The 20,263-nt window shown below is 45.3% G+C and overlaps 2 protein-coding genes across 10 annotated transcripts in view; both read left to right on the top strand.

The window, feature by feature from the left end:
- Window positions 1–2,105, top strand: part of LOC135205427 (uncharacterized) — a 68,707-nt gene extending 66,602 nt beyond the window's left edge. For all 7 annotated transcript variants that reach the window (XM_064235997.1, XM_064235991.1, XM_064235995.1 and 4 more), the window contains one exon: window positions 487–2,105. In XM_064235997.1, the coding sequence (XP_064092067.1) occupies window positions 487–768 (282 nt within the window). In that variant the 3' untranslated portion in view covers window positions 769–2,105. The remainder of the gene's footprint in view (window positions 1–486) is intronic.
- Window positions 2,106–4,309: 2,204 nt separating this feature from the next.
- Window positions 4,310–20,263, top strand: part of LOC135205425 (guanine nucleotide exchange factor for Rab-3A-like) — a 246,901-nt gene continuing 230,947 nt past the window's right edge. The window contains exon 1 of one of the 3 annotated variants that reach the window (XM_064235983.1): window positions 4,310–4,539. In XM_064235983.1, the coding sequence (XP_064092053.1) occupies window positions 4,464–4,539 (76 nt within the window). In that variant the 5' untranslated portion in view covers window positions 4,310–4,463. The remainder of the gene's footprint in view (window positions 4,540–20,263) is intronic. The other 2 variants (XM_064235984.1, XM_064235985.1) reach the window with 2 other exon arrangements.

Genomic DNA, 20,263 nt, shown 5'->3' with positions numbered 1-20,263 from the left:
TATGTTCCACCTTTCCTGAGTGATACTTTTGAAAAAAGTATCCCTCAGGAGAGGTGGAACATAGATCCTACCCATGTGAACTCTTGAGAGAGACTGAGAGCTTCCAGCCCTGTGATTGGCTTATCAACAGCCAAGCAGGAATGCCATAAGGGACTGGCCTAAACATCAAATGCACGGTTGATGTGAATTTACTATAGATGACCCACTTAATGCGTCAGTTGTTAGCGTCCTGTCATTTGAGAGGCTGTGGTCGATCCTGGTGTGAATTAGAAAATTGAAATTGTGTGAAATGTGTTCGTGTATTGTAAGTATATATATATATATATATATATATATATATATATATATATATATATAATATATATATATATATAATATATAGTATATATATATATATATATATATATATATATATATATATATATGTATATATTGCAATAACAAGGCAATTTCTTCCGTGCGTTACTTTTCCCTTCTTTTCCACAGGTCGTTGACGACCTCATGTCCGGCGTTCAGGTATCCGGCTCTGGAGACGAGAGACTGGTGGTGTCTCGTTCCGTCGGGTTCATTGCTTCTGAGGCCCTTTTCATCCACGGTCACCTCGTCCTCGAATGCCGAGTTTCTATAGAGGATTTGACTTGGAGGACATCCTCCAACATACTACTTGAGGGCTACAACGGACAGAGCTCAAGTACGATAGCTGACTTGAAACTGAAGTGCCTCTTAGTTGCGTGTTTCTTATTCCTTATGGCGACGTTGTGTCGATAAATCGTCGATATCTTTATGACTAATTACTATTAATTAGAGTAATTTTGGTGCTTTCTGAATGGTGTAAGAAAAACTGTTGCTGCTTGTTGCATTGTTTGTCGTCCATCGAATTCTATGCAGTATCTCGATGGCTCGAGGCACCGCTAATAATATACTAGACAGTGAAACTGAACTAAAGAAAAAAAAAAAAAAAAAAGCGCAGTGACTGAAGGGCGATTTTTTTTTTTCTCGAAGTGGCTTATGGAAAAAACTCTGTTCACTTCTTTTGTTTTCAGTCTAGCGATTTCATCTTGGAACTAACAATAATGAGAAGTAATTTAATTCATTCATTTATTTTATGTGATGATGGTAAGGAATAATTCTGACAAGAATGAATGAAAAATCTGACATGGACGTTGGCAACTCTGGGAAAAAAATAAGTCCAGTGATATAGTATGTCAGTGAATAACCTGAAAATGACATAAATATAAAAGGGACTGAAGTGATAAATTAATAAAAATACTCGTGCTTATATTGAGTAATATGCCTAATATTGAAAACAATTTAATAAAAGGGACAGAACCCTGTTTCATATTGTAAACACAAATGAAGTAAATCACGCTTATATACTCTATTGAACACAATCACCGTTAGGAAACGATCTAGATGCGTATAACCCCTGCCTGCCCTCTTTCCTAGCTACTTAAAAAAAAAAAAAAAAATGGAGCCGACCAGTTATCTCCTGACCTCAATAACCATTCTATCGTTTCCACCGAGCAGAAAGAAAAAGAGAAACCCTTCTTGGTATTGAAAACACGCCAAACGAGAAGAGGAGTCTTTTGATGCATCGCCACCTCGTAATGAAGACCCACAAGAAAAAGAAAAAGGAGAGGAAGAGAGTTGGGTGAAGGGGTGGGGGAACGGGAGGTGATTTGCCGCCATATCGCATCCCCTCCCACCATTGTGAGAAGCGCGATCACACGGGTTTATGGGTCGTACAGGGATGGGAAAAGTATTGGACAATCGATCTACAGGCGGACTACGGTCCTCTTCGATAAGGGCAAAGGGTGAGTGTAGTACTAGCACTAGCGTCTCTCTCTCTCTCCTCTCTCTCTCTCAGATTGAACGTATTTAAAAGCATGAGCGGAGAACGTTTTTGAAACCGTTTAAATAAATAAAATAAAGCATTCAATAATTGCATTTAAAGGCTCAAGATAAAATCGAATGAATGTATTTAAAGAAATGAATGAAACAAAATATCAGGAAGGGAATATACCGTTGAACACAGAGAGAGGGAGAGAGAGAGAGACGGAACACTTCTTTCATTCCGTGTTCTCCGCAGAATATCAAATGTCAACAAGTATTAGTATTGTTCTAGTAAGAACAACACATATATTGGATACGGAAAACCACAGTGCCTGAGGCGTATTGACTTTCCCTTTCTGCCAATGAAAAGGAAAACAAATCCGAAAATGTCAAATAAATAAATAAATAGAAATAAAGTAAAATGTATCTTAACGGTAAAAGTTACTCGCGTATCTAGTCAGTGTTGTGATATTTGAATACTTTAAATTCGTATTTATTGTGCGGCTAACGAAAAATGCTATGTAATTGTAAGACACGGCTTAAAAAACAATGGACAATCGCTCTGCAGCGATTATGTCACTGAATCACTCTTGTCAACGTACACTTGCCATTTCCTGTGCACTTGTCAAGATATATTATAGAGTTTGCTGTTGATAAAGCAGCTTCCAAAAAACAAGTTAGTTTCAAAAATTATTTTAGAAATATGTTCAGTGATCCAGGCAAGAATCGTTTGTAAATATTTACAAATATCATAGACTGATGTGTATAGCAAACAATATATCAGATCCATCTTCGAAATGGTTGGTATAGCGTATTCTGGCCTTATTCCAACATGGGGGGGGGGGGGGGGGGGGGGTCCTTGCACAGTGGCGTCCGATAGGTGATGGTATGGTGCTGATATGGATCAAGAAGGCATGATGTGGACCTTTGGATTTGTCTAACCTAACCGAGATTTAAAAGCTAACTATAAGTCTAATACTTTGGCGTCGTTTGAAAACTTAGTACTTGAGTCCTATCGTACGCATAGTCACTCTTTATTATTTATTATTATTATTATTATTATTATTATTATTATTATTATTATTATTATTATTATAGACAGAGGTGTACACCATTTAGATAGCATTTTTGTCCTATATACATACATACATACATACATATACACACACACACACACACATATATATATATATATATATATATATATATATATATATATATATATATATATATATATATATACATATACTTAAAAAATCACAGTAGATGCACGTGACTTCATAAATAAGCGAATTCCACAGGAAAATGATAATCAGAAATCCAAGCGCTTTCGTCTTTACTCAGACATTGTCAAGGAGTTAATATTTACTCCTTGACAATGTCTGAGTAAAGACGAAAGCGCTTGGATTTCTGACTATCATTTTCCTGTGTAATTCGCTTACTATATACATATATATATATATATATATATATATATATATATATATATATAATATATACCGCACGCGCGGGCACACATTCTTTCCAAGTTTAATTAGACGCATTTAACTTTATGTGCAATTGAACTAATCTTTCTCATGACCGTCCCGTTTTCTGTACCACCTGTCAAATTTGCACGGGCAGAAACGTTCTTAGACAGTCAAGTGTTTAAAAACTCTAGCTCTAGAAGCAAGAGTCAGTGCCGGGTTTACTAAAATATCTCTGTAATTCAGTAGTTGGCGGTTGTCATCCTCGTAACATATGCAATTATTCTTATTAATAAAAACTCACAGTTACTAAGGTTTGTTTTCATTTTCCTGATTCAGTATTAGAATCTCAGACGCTATTCTTTTTCTTCGTTTGTCCAATAAGGACGAAGAACCAGATGAATGATAATAAGCGTTTTTCTTATAGATTTCAAGATATAAGGAGTGCAATGGAATAATTACATCGTGCTACTTTGCTGTTAACTAAACCCAGCAATTACCATCTAATGATATACCCAGTGATAACAAACTGTAAATGCCATTGCAAAGATTTCTATAAACACATGTATGGCGAGTATATTAAAGTGACTTTTCTTTCTTTTGAGGAAGAATTCGATAGAGAGGCGATTAGTAATGAGTTTAATGTTGTCCCTATGTGGATGATATTTACTTCAGCCTAAATCAGTTTATTATAATTCATCAAGGGCATCTAAACGAAGCTAGGCAGTGGGCACTATGTCAGGGTCCTCTTACCCTACCAGAATTCTCTGTGTACACCGGAAGCTCTAATAAAAAGAAATAAAGCAACGTTAAAGTTAACTGTTCCTCTAAGTTATTTACTATTTTACTTAAAACATTAATTTAAATTATATAATGTTCTTAATTAGACTCCCAGAAAGCCATATTTACAAAATAGACTAAGCATTTTATTTCTTAGGAAATATTGGAACCACACTCAGTGACCAATGACGGCAGTGACCACAGACCAGTTCATTCTCAATTTCTCATTGTTTTGTGGACTAGACGTTGTCGCGAGATGCAAATCTTCCATTTAGTGTATTTATTAGTGAATTAGAGTCAAATTAATTCCGTGGAATTATATTCGACAGTGAAATATGTAGAATACGCGTTGTTGTGTGAGTGTAACGTAATATTAAGCCATTTATGGAAAACAGGAGAAATTTTCGCCTATTATTACCGAAGTCTGCTTCATATCTAAGTATCCACAACATCTGGTGTGGTGAGTCGAAAGTGATCTACTACTACCTAGTTTTCATGTAGCTAATCTTCACTTTGTTCATTTTTATCGATGAGATGAAACTTTGGTATCAAGTTTTTAAAACAGTAGGCTATGCTATCTAGTTTAAACATTTTTAAATAGGGGTATTTTATATAACAAAGTAGCCAAGTTAGGCTACCTATTGCTAAATTGGACAATTTACCTACCTATTTCATGCGATGCTTGGTAGTTTAATTTTTGCAGAAATTGCAATGATACTTTTCAAATTGACTGTAGAAGGTACCCTTAAGCTAGGCAAAAATTAATTTTTGTTAGCAAGAAAATCTGGTACTACCTAACCTACCTAATGTGTAAATGTGGTTTGTGTCGGGAAAAGCAGAAAACATCTTGAGAAATTATACAATTTGGCAGATGTAAGTAATTGCTCCGCGTTCAGTATATTTCTTTGGAAATTGACTGTTTTGGTGTTTGGTTGTTTATTAACAATTTACTGTTAATTTGTGTCGGACGACTGTAATTAACTCTCTAGGGACTGATAGGTACCTAGGTATTAAGCACGGCTTTCGTATTCGCGGGACCGTTCCTTGCAGTCCGTGGGAGAATTTATCTATTCTTGATGTTTGTTTTATCAAAGCACAACTTCCATATTCAATGCTAACTCAAAGGCTAGGTAGATCTATGGTACCTATCCGCGGCGGCCCAGATTATGGCAGTTGCGGTTTTTCTATGCAGTTTTACCTACTGAACAAGAATTTTAATTAATATTTATTCGGACGACTGTAATTAACCCCCAGGGGCCAGTACTAAACACTGCGAAATACATTGGACGCCCCAATCCCTAGTGGATGTCGTATCCGCGGTTACCTTTCTTGCAGGGTAATTCCAAAGAACAGTTCCACACGAACTGCAAGGAACGTAACCACGGACACGACATCCACTAGGGATTGGGGCGTCCAATGTATTTTGCCGTGTTTAGTACTGGGCCTTGGGGGTTAATTACAGTCGTCCGAATAAATATTACTTTAAATTCTTGTTCAGTGGATAAAATAACATAGGAAAACGTCAATTGCCATAGTCTAGGCCACCGCGGATTGCTTCTGTAGAAATACCATGCAAATCTTCAGTTGATAAGAAAATTAACTCCAGTGAATGTAATAATAATGAAGGAATTGGTATCATTTAAAAATTCAGATAAATTGGTAAATGAAGTCATCATTGACACCTACCAGCAGATGGCTGTCCTGAGTGATCATCTGTTAGTGTACTCTATAGGGATTAACCTAAACAAGGGTTACCAAATGGATAATTACCGGATAATTTCTGACAAAACAATATATACATTTAACAGCATTTTCCACATTAATGAATAGTGAAATGTGCAAAATAACCATAAAAATATATGAAACATGGGATCACCTGAAGAAAAGCGACCCCAACACACGCTGGGGTTGCTTTTCTTCAGGTGGAAAATATGGCCATGGCGGAACGGCGCATCGCGCATTATCGGATTATTTAAAGATTCTTGGCAAGCTCGGTATGTTCTGGCAAGAGGTAATGTTGCGCTGCGTGCGCTAGCCATAGGGGTTACAGTAGGTTTGATTATTTTTGGATCTCCTGAAGATTGGAAACACCAACAAGCAGGGGTCGTTTATCTTCAGATGGAAAATATTAGGGTCGCTTTTCTTCAGGAGGACAATATTGGGGTCGATTTTCTTCAGGAGAGGTATTAGGGGTCGTTAATCTTCAGTTGATCCGAAACATGTTTATCAGTGCTAGGGTAAAATATCGTATGGCCGGCTCTACCATAGCGCGACCACCTTAACGAAAAAGTACTTTAACATGTCCTGTAACCCAGGATAGACATTAGTCAAGAGCCAGCTTCCGTCGAAGCAACACCTAGAGACCTCTACTTTCCTCTTGAAGTAAGTTTTTTCCTCCCAAGTCGCAAATTAAGGCCATAATTTTCTATTTTTATGCATGACACTTACCTGGCAGGTATATATATAGCTTATCCTCTTGACGCACTGGCAGAATTTCAAAACTCGCGGCAACCGCTAGTACACTGGTAGTTCAGGTGATGGCCACCCCGTTCCCGTGGCGCTGGTACTTGGAACTATTCCCGTTTTCCTCAGATTTTCTCTGCCAGCCGAACCGGCAACATCGTTGTTGGTTCTCTGATAGAATTTCCTGCTCGTTGGCTGACTTTTTGGATATTGGTATCGTATTCACGAAGTTAGCGTGGCAATCGCATTGGTTTGGATTTTGATTTAGTATGTCTGATTCAGGAAGTATGTTTAGAGTTTGTGTGAAAGAAGGGTGTAAGGTGAGACTGCCGAAATCATCGGTAGATCCACATACTATTTGTAAGAAGTGTCGGGAGTTTGTATGTACGTGTGACAATAGGTGCAATGAATGTCAGTGTCTGAATGAGAAAGAGTGGAAGGCTCTTATGAAGTATGTTGAGAGATTAGAAAAAGATCGGGTTAGAAGATCTGTCTCTAGGAGTGAGAGATCGGGGTCTTCGAGTAAGCCTTTGAATGAATCTTTGCATGTGTCTTCTCCAGCTCATTCACATGTAGACGTAGCACCTTCCCCTCAGGTTTCTCCTGCGCCCATTGCTGTATCTGAGGATACTACTGATCCACAAATAGTGAAAGTGTTCGCTGCCCTTGCGTCCATGGGAGATCAAATTAAACGATTAACAGACAAAGTGGAAGTGTTTAGTGACAGTGTTGTGGAGGGGGCGCCTGATCGTCCCTCTCGTGCTCCTAGACCGAGACCTCTGTCAAGCTCCCAGACCCAAGGGAGAAGGCATGTCGACATTCGAAGGGAGGCGAGAGGGGTTTACTCGCGATCAGTCGTCCCTTCAGGCAGTCCTGTTGCTTCCCAGGCTGCAGCAGTACGCCATGGAAAAGGCGATACTGGGAAGTGCCGTTATTCATCGGATAGTTCGGCGTCAGGAAGGAGTAGGCGTTTCGCGGAAGTATCGCGTCCTCTCAAGAGGTCATACTTTCCGTCCTCATCACAGGATGAAAGGGCTGTTGATCAAGAAGGGTGGAGTAGCCCTGAGATTTTTTCATCGGAGGATGAAGAAGTTATCCCTATCAAAAGGAAGAGGATTTCTCGTCAGTTGGAAGTTTCTAGCGGTGCGGTGAGAGGTGTTTCTCCGCTTAGAGGAACTCCACTGCGTAGACCGCAGGTTCGCTCGCCTCTCCGTGTTAGCCCGGTGCGTCCTCGATCTCCTCATCATCAGGAGTCTCGTAAGGAAGCGGAGACGAAGGAAGTTCTGCGGGACATGCAGGAGAGATTAGCAGTGATTGTCCAATCATGGGAGAAGCCCGAACAACCTTCGGTTAGACGTAAGAACTCGTCTCTCCCGGTTAAGTCCTCCAACAGGACGCAGGACGTGCAGCACAAGCCAGGACGCAGTGCATCCCTTAAGAAGGACGAAGCAGTGCAGGACGCAGGACGCAAGAGGAAGAGTGATGGACGCATGGTGGACGCATACGTTCAAGAGGACGCAGGCGGCAGCAAGTCGAAACTTTTTCTCGACAAGGAAGAGAGGAGTTTTACAAGGAGACAGCTCCGCATTCGCTCTCTAAGCAGGCTCTGCATAAGGATCCCGCTTTGAAGAGTCATCAGGATCTTGGTTTTCAAGATATTTCTTCGCAGGAGGAAGAATTTGTGGAGAGTGCGGAAGAGGACAAGAATGTGGAAGCTCCTTCCTCGGACTACAAGAGACTAACAGAGTGCCTTCTTTCTTTGTTTGAAGGAGATTTTCAGCCTTCAGGTCCGCCATCGCCTTTGTCTCAATTTTCGAAGACGAAGACAACCAAGAAATCGTCTTTTTTGATAATGACTTTGTCTATTTCGGCCAAGAAAGCCCTTCAACGCGTAAATGAGTGGTTGAAGGAGAAGAGAGAGTCGCGGAAGACTTCTTTTGCTTTTCCTCCGGCCAAGTTGGCTTCTAAGTCTGGTGTTTGGTATGCTACGGGGGAAAGTCTTGGCCTGGGAGTTCCTGCCTCCTCCCAGGGAGACTTTTCCAACATAGTGGACAGCTCCCGTAGACATGCGTTACATTCAGCCAAAGTGTGGTGGACTTCCGTTCAGAGTTCGACCATTTACTCAAAGGTATCTATCGGATTTTTTAGGTTTTTAATTTTCTTGACTGGTCGTTGGGGGCCCTGGCGCGGACTTCAGAGATGGAAGATTCGTCAGAATCCGAGTTACCGAGAAGTATCATGTCCTGTATGGATAAAGCCTTGAGAGATGGAGCTAATGAATGGCTTCACTTTTACAGCAGGCGTTTTGAAGAAAAGACATCTTTTGTGCTCGTTCGCTGCTAAAGGAGTCTCGAACGCGCAAAAGTCGGAGTTGATGTTCTCTCCTCTTTCAGGACAGCTCTTCCCTCAGGATATCATTAAGGACATCTCGCTCTCCCTCACTCAGAAGGCTACTCAGGATCTACTAACGTCTTCTGTAAGGAAGTATTTACCTGCTAATGTAATGAAGAAGACTCCGAAGGATACAGAACATCACAGCAGCCCTTTCGGGGTAGACTTTTTCCCAACCAGCATTTAGAGGGAAAAGAGTTCCAGCCAAAAGAGGTTCGAAACCTCAACCAAGCAATGAGTCACAAGTCCTCCAGACTTGTGTGGGGGCCAGACTTTTAGACTTCTGGGAAGTCTGGCTAAGTAAAGGAGCGGATCCTTGGTCTGTAAAGGTAGCGAAGGAAGGATACAAGATCCCCTTTCTCAAGAAACCACCTCTCGCTACAGCTCCGAGAGCCCTAGGGGCTCATTACATCGATTTAGAGAAGAGAGAGGCTCTTTGGCATCAAGTTGTCAGCATGTTTAGAAAAGGGGGCCATAGAACCTGTTTCTGGATCACGAATCCCCAGGTTTTTACAACCGTCTGTTTCTAGTACCGAAGTCATCAGGAGGTTGGAGGCCAGTACTGGACGTAAGTCAGCTAAACTTGTTCGTAGAAAAGACCAAGTTTACGATGGAGACGAACGATTCAGTACTGCAGCGGTACGACCAGGGGACTGGATGGTAACGCTGGACCTTCAGGATGCGTTACTTCCATATTCCAAGACGAATTCATCCAAGGTCCAGGAAATTTTTGAGATTCGTGAATCCAGGACAGGATTTATCAATTCAAAGCCCTTTGCTTCGGTCTGCGCACGGCTCCTCAAATTTTTACAAGAATGATGTCGAATGTGGCGAAGTGGCTTCATTTGTTAGGAGTCAGAGTCTCTCTCTACCTCGACGATTGGCTCATAAGAGCACAATCAAAACAGCAATGTCTGGAGGACACGAACATCACATTGGAGTTAACTCAGCAGCTGGGTCTGATGGTAAACCTGAAAAAGTCACGGTTGATCCCCTCTCAGGAGATAGTTTATTTGGGGATTCTGATATCCTCAGTGACTTTTCGGGCTTTGCCATCACCCGAAAGGCAGACCATGTGCCTGCGGAAAGTGCAAGATTTCCTATTGAAAGACCAATGCTCGGCGAGAGAATGGATGAGCCTGCTGGGGGGACTCTCTTCGTTAGAGCGGTTCATTTCACTAGGGAGACTTCACATGAGGCCCTTACAGTTCTTTCTAAACGAAGTCTGGCCAAGAAGATCGCAACCAGATTCCTTCCGGTTTCCAATTCCTTCAAAGATAAAGGAGGAATTAAAGTGGTGCTAGTTCCGGGGAGGTTGTCAGAGGTACGTCATCCCAGCAGAGGAACCCAGACCGGATATTAGGTTTTCCGACGCGTCAGACGCAGGCTGGGAGCGATGCTGGGCCCTCGGGAGGAGTCAGGCCTTTGGAACGAAGAAGAGAAGGCATGGCACATAAACAGGAAGGAACTGATGGCGATCTTCTTGGCTCTGAAAGCGTTCAGACCGTGGATCAGCGGCAAAGTGTGCAGATCAACGCGGACAATACCACAGCTCTCGGTATATATACGAAAACAAGGAGGAACCCACTCGTTGTCCCTTTGCAACTTGGCGAAGGAGATTCTTCTGTGGTCGCAGAGAGAAAACGTCACCCTGCTCACCAGGTTCATTCAAGGAGAGAAGAACGTCAGAGCGGACCTGTTGAGCAGGGACGGACAAGTGCTTTCCACGGAGTGGATGTTGCATCTTCAAGTATGCCAGAGACTGTGGAAGCTCTGGGGCACACCAGTAGTGGATCTTTTCGCTACCGCAGCGACGAAGAGGTTCCCGAACTATTGTTCTCCAATCCATCCCGGGCCCTTGCAGTCGCAGTCGATGCCTTCCTACTAGATGGACGGGTTCTAGAGCGATACGCATTTCCCCCGTTCAAGGTTTTAGGAAGGGTAATGAAAAAATTCAGAGAAAGTCGAGGAACAAGGCTGACTCTGATAGCCCCATACTGGCCGGCCCAAACGTGGTTCACAGAGGTACTGGAATGGACAGTGGATTCTCCGAGAAGTCTACCCATGAGAGTAGATCTTCTCAAACAACCCCACTTCGACAGGTCCACAAGCAAAACACCCTCGCTCTGGGTCTGACTGCGTTCAGACTATCGAAAGACTTGTCAGAGCGAGGGGGTTTTCTAGAGAAGCAGCGAAGGCAGTTGCAAGAGCACGAAGGCCATCAACTATTAAAGTGTACCAGTCGAAGTGGGAGAACTTCCGTAAATGGTGTAAGAATCGGAAGATTTCTTCATCCAGTACCTCTGTGACACAAATTGCAGATTTCCTTCTGTATCTGAAGAAGGAACTGGTTTTGGCTAATCAGACAATTAAAGGTTATAAGTGTATGTTGTCTGCAGTGTTTAGACACAGAGGTTTAGATCTGTCCAACGACGCAGATCTTAGAGATCTCTCAGGTCTTTTAATACAAAGAAGGATCGACTTTGCAAAACTCCTTCTTGGAATTTGGATGTCGTTCTCAAGTTCTTGGAAACGGATAGGTTTGAACCTATGGGCACTTCGTCTTTGCGAGAGCTAACGAAGAAGACTATTTTTTTAGTAGCCTTAGCTACAGCTAAAAGGATTAGCGAGCTGCAAGCTATTGACAAGCAAGTAGGTTGGAAGCACAACAAAGCAGTTTGTTCTTTTCAACAGGAGTTCTTAGCAAAGAATGAGAATCCTTCGCATCCGTGGCCAAGATCATTTGAGATTGAAGGACTGGCTGATCTAGTAGGTCAAGAACAAGAAAGGGTTCTTTGCCCAGTAAGAGCCTTACTGGTTTTACGTAGAAAGAACAAGAAGCATTAGGGGGAGGCTTCATGTTTCTCTGTGGTGCTCTGTTAAAGATCCTACTAGACCTATGTCTAAAAACGCGATGGCTTTTTTTGTAAGAGAAGTCATTAAAGAAGCTCATTTACTTTGTCAGAAGAATGCTTGGCTTGATTAAGGTTAAAGCTCATGAGGTGAGAGCAGTAGCTACGTCCTTAGCATTCAGGAAAAATTTAGCCCTCAAGGACATTATAGATTCGACGTTTTTGGAGGACAAACTCTCTGTTTGCCTCTCATTACCTTAGAGACGTGAAGACAACTTTGTTTTGATAATTGTCAAACGTTAGGCCCGTACGTATCCTCAGGTACAGTACTGGGCAAAGGAGTTTCCACCCCATAAACCTAATAACATGCTAGGTTTTGATTTTAATTAGGTTATAGTGTTTTTTATGGTTGTCTGAGAAGGTTAATACCAGCTCAGTTTTTTTGGTGTAGTGTTTATTATTGTATGTGTGTGTGGTTCAGGTGACTAACTTTCCTAGCATGAATGCCCGTGGTAAATGAGGGCTAGGGTTCTCTGTCAGCAGATTGGTCATGTCCAGTTGTCAGACCCTTGTTGTTAGCTTTCTCACAAACAGGTCAACAATCCTAGTTTGAGAGCTACTAAGGTTTAGTCAGCTACCTTAGCAGGTAAGGAACTTAATAAATAATTTTAAAAATTAGTTAATTTTTGAATTATGACGATGTTGCTGTCTGTGACCCACCTACAAATGTGTCAATCAGCTATATATATACCTGCCAGGTAAGTGTCATGCATAAAAATGATATTGTTATGATACAATAAAGTTTTATGCATACTTACCTGGCAGGTATATATAATTAAATTCCCACCCTCCTCCCCTCAGGAGACAGGGTTCAGAGAAAATCTGAGGAAAACGGGAATAGTTCCAAGTACCAGCGCCACGGGAACGGGGTGGCCATCACCTGAACTACCAGTGTACTAGCGGTTGCCGCGAGTTTGAAATTCTGCCAGTGCATCAAGAGGATAAGCTATATATATACCTGCCAGGTAAGTATGCATAAAACTTTATTTTATCATAACAATATCATTTTCGGGAAGGTGGTCGCGCTATGGTAGATGCTGGCTTTCTGGTATTTTACCCAAGCATGGAAATATTCTTGAAAATATGCCCATCATTATTGTAGCTGTACTACATCCTAGGCTAAACTAGCTCAGAGCACCAATGGACTCATTACCCTCCCCCTCCCACTATAGCCAGAAAATGTAACGGTGGTACAGTAGAGCCTCAGTTCTCGACGATAATTCGTTCCAGAAGGAGCGTCGAAATTCGATTATTTCGAGAACTGAATCAAGTTTTCCCATAAGAAATAACTGAAAATGGATTAATCCGTTCTTGACCATCAGTTATTACTAACCTTGCTTTTTTTACAATACATTACATGTAAATTACAACTAAATAAGTTAAAAGTTAAATAAATATCATGTTCAAACGTATATTTATAATTTTAAATGTGTAATATACAGTATAAAAGAAAACTACCCTGTGTCCAACTGATTGTTGACCAAGCTCCATAGGCTACCTAGGTAAATAGTAAGTAGAACGTAGTGTAGTGGGTAGGCATAAAACGTGTTGCTAACATATTAAAAGCATTGAAAAGCAAGTCTAATTATTACAGTAAATTAATAAACTATTAAAATTACAATCTATATTTATCAAAAACTTGCAAAATTTGCCTACAGTAAGTCGGCATTTAAGGATGTAAACAAACCATAGCGCAGCCCTGGTGGTTTATATCGGGACTATGGTAGTAAAGAAACCATATCTTGCTATAAGCCTAGAAACATTTACATTCGATATTAATTTATGGTAAATCTTTTACGGAGTCGACTGCAATACTGTATACAAAATCGCTTGAAAATTATCTTTCAGTAAATGTAATGTTATGATACTAACGATTTGTTTCATAAATGTCCTTATAAAAAAAGGTGCGTCTTTTACGGCAAATTGTCCAATATCAGGGCTGGTTTCAAGCTTATTGGACTTTGAACAATTATGGTACTGCATGGTACATATATACGTACACATAAGTAAAAGAATCTTCTTAATGTCTTTAATTACTATACCATTACGTACCAGCATCTCTTGAGTTTAATATCAAGCTAACTTTTTTTTTTTTTTTTTTTTTTTTTTTACGAGGACGCTATACGAAGCATACAGATTGCGTTCGTACCGCGCACGCGTTGCATATGTAAACTGTGTCACTACCAGACCTCATACGTAAACATGACGTCTTTTTACAGTAGACATAAAAGAATCTTCTTAATTTCTATAATTATTCTATACCATAGCGGCTTCTTCTCTGATTAAGCTAAGGCTAACCTCCTCTTTACCAGCAAGCTTAACAAAGATTAAGATTGCGTTCGCTACCGTAACGACGGCACACGTTACGTATGTGACAGTGTTTCACTACCAAATCTCACACGTAAACAATGACGTATTTTTACAGTAGACATAAAAGAATCTACTTAATTTCTATAATTAATGTATACCGTAGCGGATTCTGAGTTAACCTAAGGCTAACCTCTTCTTTACCGGCACGCTTAAAAAGCTTAGATTGCGTTGCTACCGAACCGAACATGTTACGTATGTAACTGGTTTCACTACCAAATCTTACACGTAAACATTAACGTATTACAGTACGACATAAAAGATTCTTCTTAATTTCTTGATTACTACGCACTTAATATGGCATAGTAGCTTCTCTGATATAAACTATGACTAACTTCTTCTTTACCGGAAAGCTTAAAGATTGCATTCGCTACCGAACCGCACATGTAACCTACGTACGTAACATTGCCTTCACTCCAAACCAAACCTAACACTTAAATACGTATTGCATTTGCTACTGAAACGCGCGTCTCAAGTGTGAGCATGGTTTTAGAATATGTCTACGTTGATACCATCGGAAAAAGCAAACGAATGCGGGCAAGGTGTACAAGACACGACACATGTTTGAATGTTTTTGTAAACATTAGTTGCGACTTAAACATGCTGAGTCACTGAGTGGCGTCACCAATGTTACCAACCATTTTGCTAAATTATGCTAGTCGGTCCAAGCAAGAATTTATGCCAAATATGGTGCAATTTTGTGCCAGAATTATGCTATTAATCTATCATTATCTCATTTCTCTAATACATTTGAGCTAAAACAACGATGTAATGGAAATTTAAAACATTTAATATTAGGTGAAATGATAAAAAGTGACGAACAGACACGTTGTTTCCGATACGTAATACAAACCATCGGTCCTTTAACAATAGGAAGTAGCTAGCGGCAGCTGGAACGGTCGTAAGCTTCGAACAAGGGGAGAACGGTAGTTAACTGCTTGTCCGATCGTCGCGCGCCGCGCGACTGGGAGGTAAACAAATCACTTTTGCTTTCGGCCGTGTGTGGGAAGGACGTGTTCGCCATCGCTCTGCCCGCTTGTCGTTTGCTTCATCTTTGAGTATTTGTTTTCTCTTTCTGTATATCAGGAGTGATTGTAAGTACTTTTTTCTCTATTCAATTGATTTGCAATGAGTGAATTAGAGGAGATTGAGATTTCACCGCGCCCTCCAGTCGCCCGTAGAGTGTGTCCCGGGCTGGAGGGACGTAAATGTGGGGGGTTCAGGTCTTTTGTTGAGGTGGACCCCCACGAGGTTTGTTCTCGTTGTCGAGGGCGAGAGTTGCCTCCCGCAACGAGCCAATGTTTTAGGTTTGTATGAATTGGTCCGAGGCGCAGTGGGTGCTGTACGAGGGCAGGAAGAGACTTAGACCGGCCAAGAAGTCATCGGAAAGTCCCAAGTGAACTTCCTTTGGTGACGGACACTTCGTCCTCTTTCCTGCCTCCCGGCCAGCCCCCACGGTTTGCGCCTTCCCCTGCGGGGGGGGTAGCGGAGTCCTTTTCCTCTCTCGATCCGTCGAGTGTGGAGGAGGGCGCCCGCTACCCGGACGTACAGCTGTATTCGGGTCTTCTGTCCGTTTTGGGGGGGTATTTCGCCCCCCAGGCGCGGGGGAAGCCCCTCCTATTAACCCGACTGTTGCTTCCGCAGGTGTGCCAGCAGCGAAGGACGACTTGGGACAGGTGTGGGAGTCGCTGGGACTGCAGGGAGTGCCCAGCATCCAGGGGTTGCTACAGCGGTTGGCGGGGTCGGCCGTGGTCACTCATGGTGCGGTGACCACCACGACGACCACATTAACTACCCCTGCGTATGAGATGCCACCACATCTTGTATATACGCCTCATATAATGTCGGTGACACCCACGGTGGCAGTACAAAAACCAATTGCCGCCGTTCCAAAGAGGACGATTGCCACACCACCTGGATTTTTTCCTTTGCCGACCCCGGACTTCCGCTGCCCCAAGAGTACCCCTGGACCTGCCGCCAGTGCCACGGATGACGGTGACTGTCGACAGGACGCCTGGCTCTCCCGTAGTACCTGCCGTGCCTGCCGTACCTGTGGCCGCTCCAGCGACTCTTTCTGTTTCAGGTACACATTACTTTTCAGATGTTCCTGCTGTTCCTGCTGTTCCCGGACCTGTTCCTGCCGTTCCCGCTGCTGGTGTGCTGTAACAGTCTCAGGTCCTTCCGGACAGGTGCAGTCGGGCCCTGTTGCTTCGGCAACTGCCCCGGCTCCCTCCTGGATGGAAGGACCTGACGTCTGTCCTGCGGAGCCTGGCGAAGAAGAAGAGGAAGAGGAAGAAGGTGTCGTCATCGTCTTCATCGTCTTCTTCGTCGTCTGCTGCCTCTCCTTCCCCTTCGACTTCTAAGGCCAAACAGCCGAAGAAGAAGAAGGTTGCCTCCTCCCCCCCTAAGAAGACTCCTTCGGGATCTTCTAAGGGCCCGGCTCACTCAGGCGAGCTGGGGAGCTCTTCTGCTGGTCCTCCTGTTCCCTTCGGTTGCGGGGCCCCCCGTCGCTCTTCTGCAAAGAAGAAGTCGACGGGGACCAGAGGTGCATCAGCCTCAGGCTGGTGCGTCCTCACCTGGTGCTAGTGGTTCTGCCGCTAAACCAGGTTCCGTCTCGGCTGCTTCTCGTTCTGCGAGAAGCACCGAGTGGACGCTCTTCTAAAGAGGACCGTCCAGCCAAAGTTTCGACGACCGAGCTCGCTCGCCGTCAAGACAGCGGCACGGAGCAGAAGACTGGCGAGAGTCGTGCACACGACTCTCGCCAGGCCAGTGGACGCTCTCGCAGCGGACCAACCGGCTGCTCGGGCTGACGTGACGGTCACTGACCGGCCACGGGTTGAGGCGAGGAAGGAGTCCCCTCCCCACGGCCGCCGGTACCAGCCACGGCTGGTACCAGCGTTTTGACAGCGCCGAGAGGACGCTGGCCGGTCTCGACGCGAAAGGGAGCCTAGCAGGTCACCCGTCCGCCGCTCCCGATGGGACCGGGCGGAGACGGTGACCAGCGGCAGCTCGCCTGACGCTAGAGAGCGGTCTCGACGTTCTCGGCCGAGCCAATCGCCCCAGGCGAGCGGCGACGCTAGGCTTACTGCTAGACCGTCACCGCGGGTTGACGATCGGCAGCAGCCCTCTACGCACGCTGGTCCCTGCAGCGAGCGTGGGGGGAGCGTCAGGTCTGCCTCTCCTATACCTTCAACCTCCTCGGGCTATACCGGGAGAGCGAGGTACCAAGGAGCGATCACGAGAGGTGCGCCGCTCGTGACCCGGCTATGACGCCGTACGGCTCAGGCACGGTCTTAGGACCGACCAGGACGTACGCGCAAGTAGTTGGAGGCGACCGTCAGGGGTCTGTCGCTGTTTCCTCCTTCTGAAGGAGGAGTATCGAGGGTATATGCTCTTGTTGGAGGGACTGGACGGTCCTACTCCACAAGACGCTGTGACGCCCGAGATACAGAGGAACTTCGCGGAAGTCATTAAGCTGATGCGTCTGCATAATGGCCTCGCGGAAGGATCGCAGCTACCACCATCGGAGCCCACGTCCCGGCTCGAGTTCATTTTGGGGTCCCAAGAGGGAGCCCAAAATGATGATGGGGTTGCCACGATCAGAGCTTGCGGACTCAGTCCTGGATCAGGTGGAGAATCTCGTCTCAGGACGGGAGGACTCGCTAAAATCCGGACGGTCCTCTAAGCTGCTTCCTCCTCCTCTACAGCGGCCAGAGGCGTTTCTACGTGCCATCAGAAGACCCGATACTGCCGAAACAGGTTAACCCGGAGTTAGCGAGGCTGACTCCAGTGTGTCCCTGCAGCAGCTCCTGTCGGAGAACCTATGGTTCTCGCAGCAGGAGGCACTTGCCCTGGAATCTACCGCTATGGCAGCATTCCAGGCAGTTTCCTGGTTGGATTTGTGGTCCCTCACAATATCCAAGGTAGCGGCCGGCTCCGGGAGTTCTGCTCTCGAAGACGACGCTTCTTTTAGGAGACTGTGCCAGTCTGGAGGAAGAGCAATCTCTTACCTCGCCCATCAGACTGCTAACCTGTGGGCCAACTTGGTTCTTCGTCGGCGTAGGGACGCAGTCCTTACCCGAGTGACCAAGGGGGCGTGGCGTGAGGCGGCACTCGGGCTAAGAAATGGACCTCTTAGGAGTTCCCCAGCTCTCTTTCCTGGAGAGATGGTGGACGCTGCGGTGGAACGGCGGCGCACTGACGAGAGTGACCGCTTAGTCCACCAGGCAGTCTCGAAGGTTTCTGGGCAACCTCGAGTAACTGCGGCCAAACCAAAGAGCTTGGCTAGCGCTTCCACGTCGGCGAAGACGGTTGCACCGTCCAAGCCCCGTGTGAAGACTCCAGTTGTTTCGACTTCTGCGAGAGGAGGCCGCAACCAGCCCTCCTCCCAGCCCTCCTTTCCCCGAGGAGGTGTTGGGAAGAAGTCGAAACGAGGAGGGAAACGCTAGGGACGGCGTTCCCCCTCACCTGCTGCCGAAGTGGGGGGGTGCCTGGCGAGCCATTGGGCGACTTGGCAGCGCTACGGCGCCGAGAACTGGATAGTAGACGTCCTTCGGGAGGGATATCTACTACCCTTCGAGTCTCGGCACCCCCCCTCATCTCCAACCGGTCCATCTACAGACCTATGTCCGGGGATCAGCAAAGGACAACGCTCTTCGACAGGAGATCAAGACCATGCTGGCGAAACGAGCTGTAGAGAAAATCGTGGAGGACCAGTCACCAGGCTTTTACAGCCGCCTCTTCCTAGTGGAGAAGGCATCGGGGGGCTGGCGCCCGGTGATAGACCTCTCTCCCCTGAACCGCTTCGTTCGCACGACGCGGTTCACGATGGAGTCGGCACGCCTCAGTTGCTCGACTCGATCAGGGGGAACGATTTCATGCTTTCGGTGCACCTGAAGGAACGCGTATTTTCAAATACCTACCCATTGCCAATCAGTCCTCCAGAAAGTACCTCCGCTTCATCTTCGACGGGACGGTGTACCAATTCAGGGCACTTTGTTTCGTCTCTCAACCGCCCCACAGGTGTTCACAGCGAGTGTTCACTCTGGTGTCGGCTTGGGCCCATTCGAACGGGGATACGTCTTCTGAGGTATCTCGACGATTGGCTGGTCCTGGCGAGCTCCCGCTCGCAGTTGCTACAGGACAGAGATCGACTCCTCAAGTTTTGTCGCGATCTGGGATCGTGATAAACTACGAGAAGTCCGATCTCGAACCCCAAGCAGAAGATGAAGTACCTGGGTATGCTGATAGATACGGTAGCAGGGCAAGTCTTTCCCGCAGACTTGCGTATCAGCAAATTCAGGGAGGCAGCCGGCCGGTTCCTGTCGCGGCAGGAACAGGCAGCACAGCAATGGCAAGTCGTGATCGGCCATCTGTCGTCACTCGAGAGTTAGTCCCTCACGGCGCGTCTTCACTGCGGTCTCTCCAGTGAGGCTAAGGGAGAGTTGGTCTCAGGCCAAGGATCCTCCTTACTTTCCCGTGGCTATCACGGACAAGGTGAGGCAGGACCTAGCCTGGTGGCTCGACGACAAGAACCTCTTAAGAGGAGTGCCCATACGCACTCCCCCCCCGGAGATGCTTCTGTTCTCAGACGCATCGACCGAGGGATGGGGCGCACACCTGGAGGAGTTGCTGACTGCAGGTGTGTGGGACCATCACGAGCAAGCACCTTCACATCAATGTCCTGGAACTCAAGGCGGCGTTCAACGCTCTCCAAGAGTTTCGGGACCGCTTGGTGGGACACTCAGTGGTGTTGATGTGCGACAACACCACAGTAGTGGCATATGTCAACAAGCAGGGGGGGCTAGTGTACTCTTCCGCTCCATCAGTTTGACGGTGCAGGTGCACGAGTGGGCCACGGCTCACTCGATAGAGCTGTCAGCACGCTACATTCCAGGCAAGAGGAATGTAGTAGCGGACAAGCTCAGCGTCGGGATCAGGTGATAGGGACCGAATGGTCTCTACACCAAGATGTGGCGGAAAGGCTCTTCAACCTGTGGGGGCGACCGGTCGTAGACCTGTTCGCCACCCGGCACAACAGGAAGATCCAGG

The sequence above is a fragment of the Macrobrachium nipponense genome, chromosome 24 (assembly GCF_015104395.2).
Source record: "Macrobrachium nipponense isolate FS-2020 chromosome 24, ASM1510439v2, whole genome shotgun sequence".
Classification (NCBI taxonomy): domain Eukaryota; kingdom Metazoa; phylum Arthropoda; class Malacostraca; order Decapoda; family Palaemonidae; genus Macrobrachium; species Macrobrachium nipponense.
Note: the sequence above shows the minus strand (reverse complement) of the source record. Positions and strands in the feature narration are given on the sequence as shown.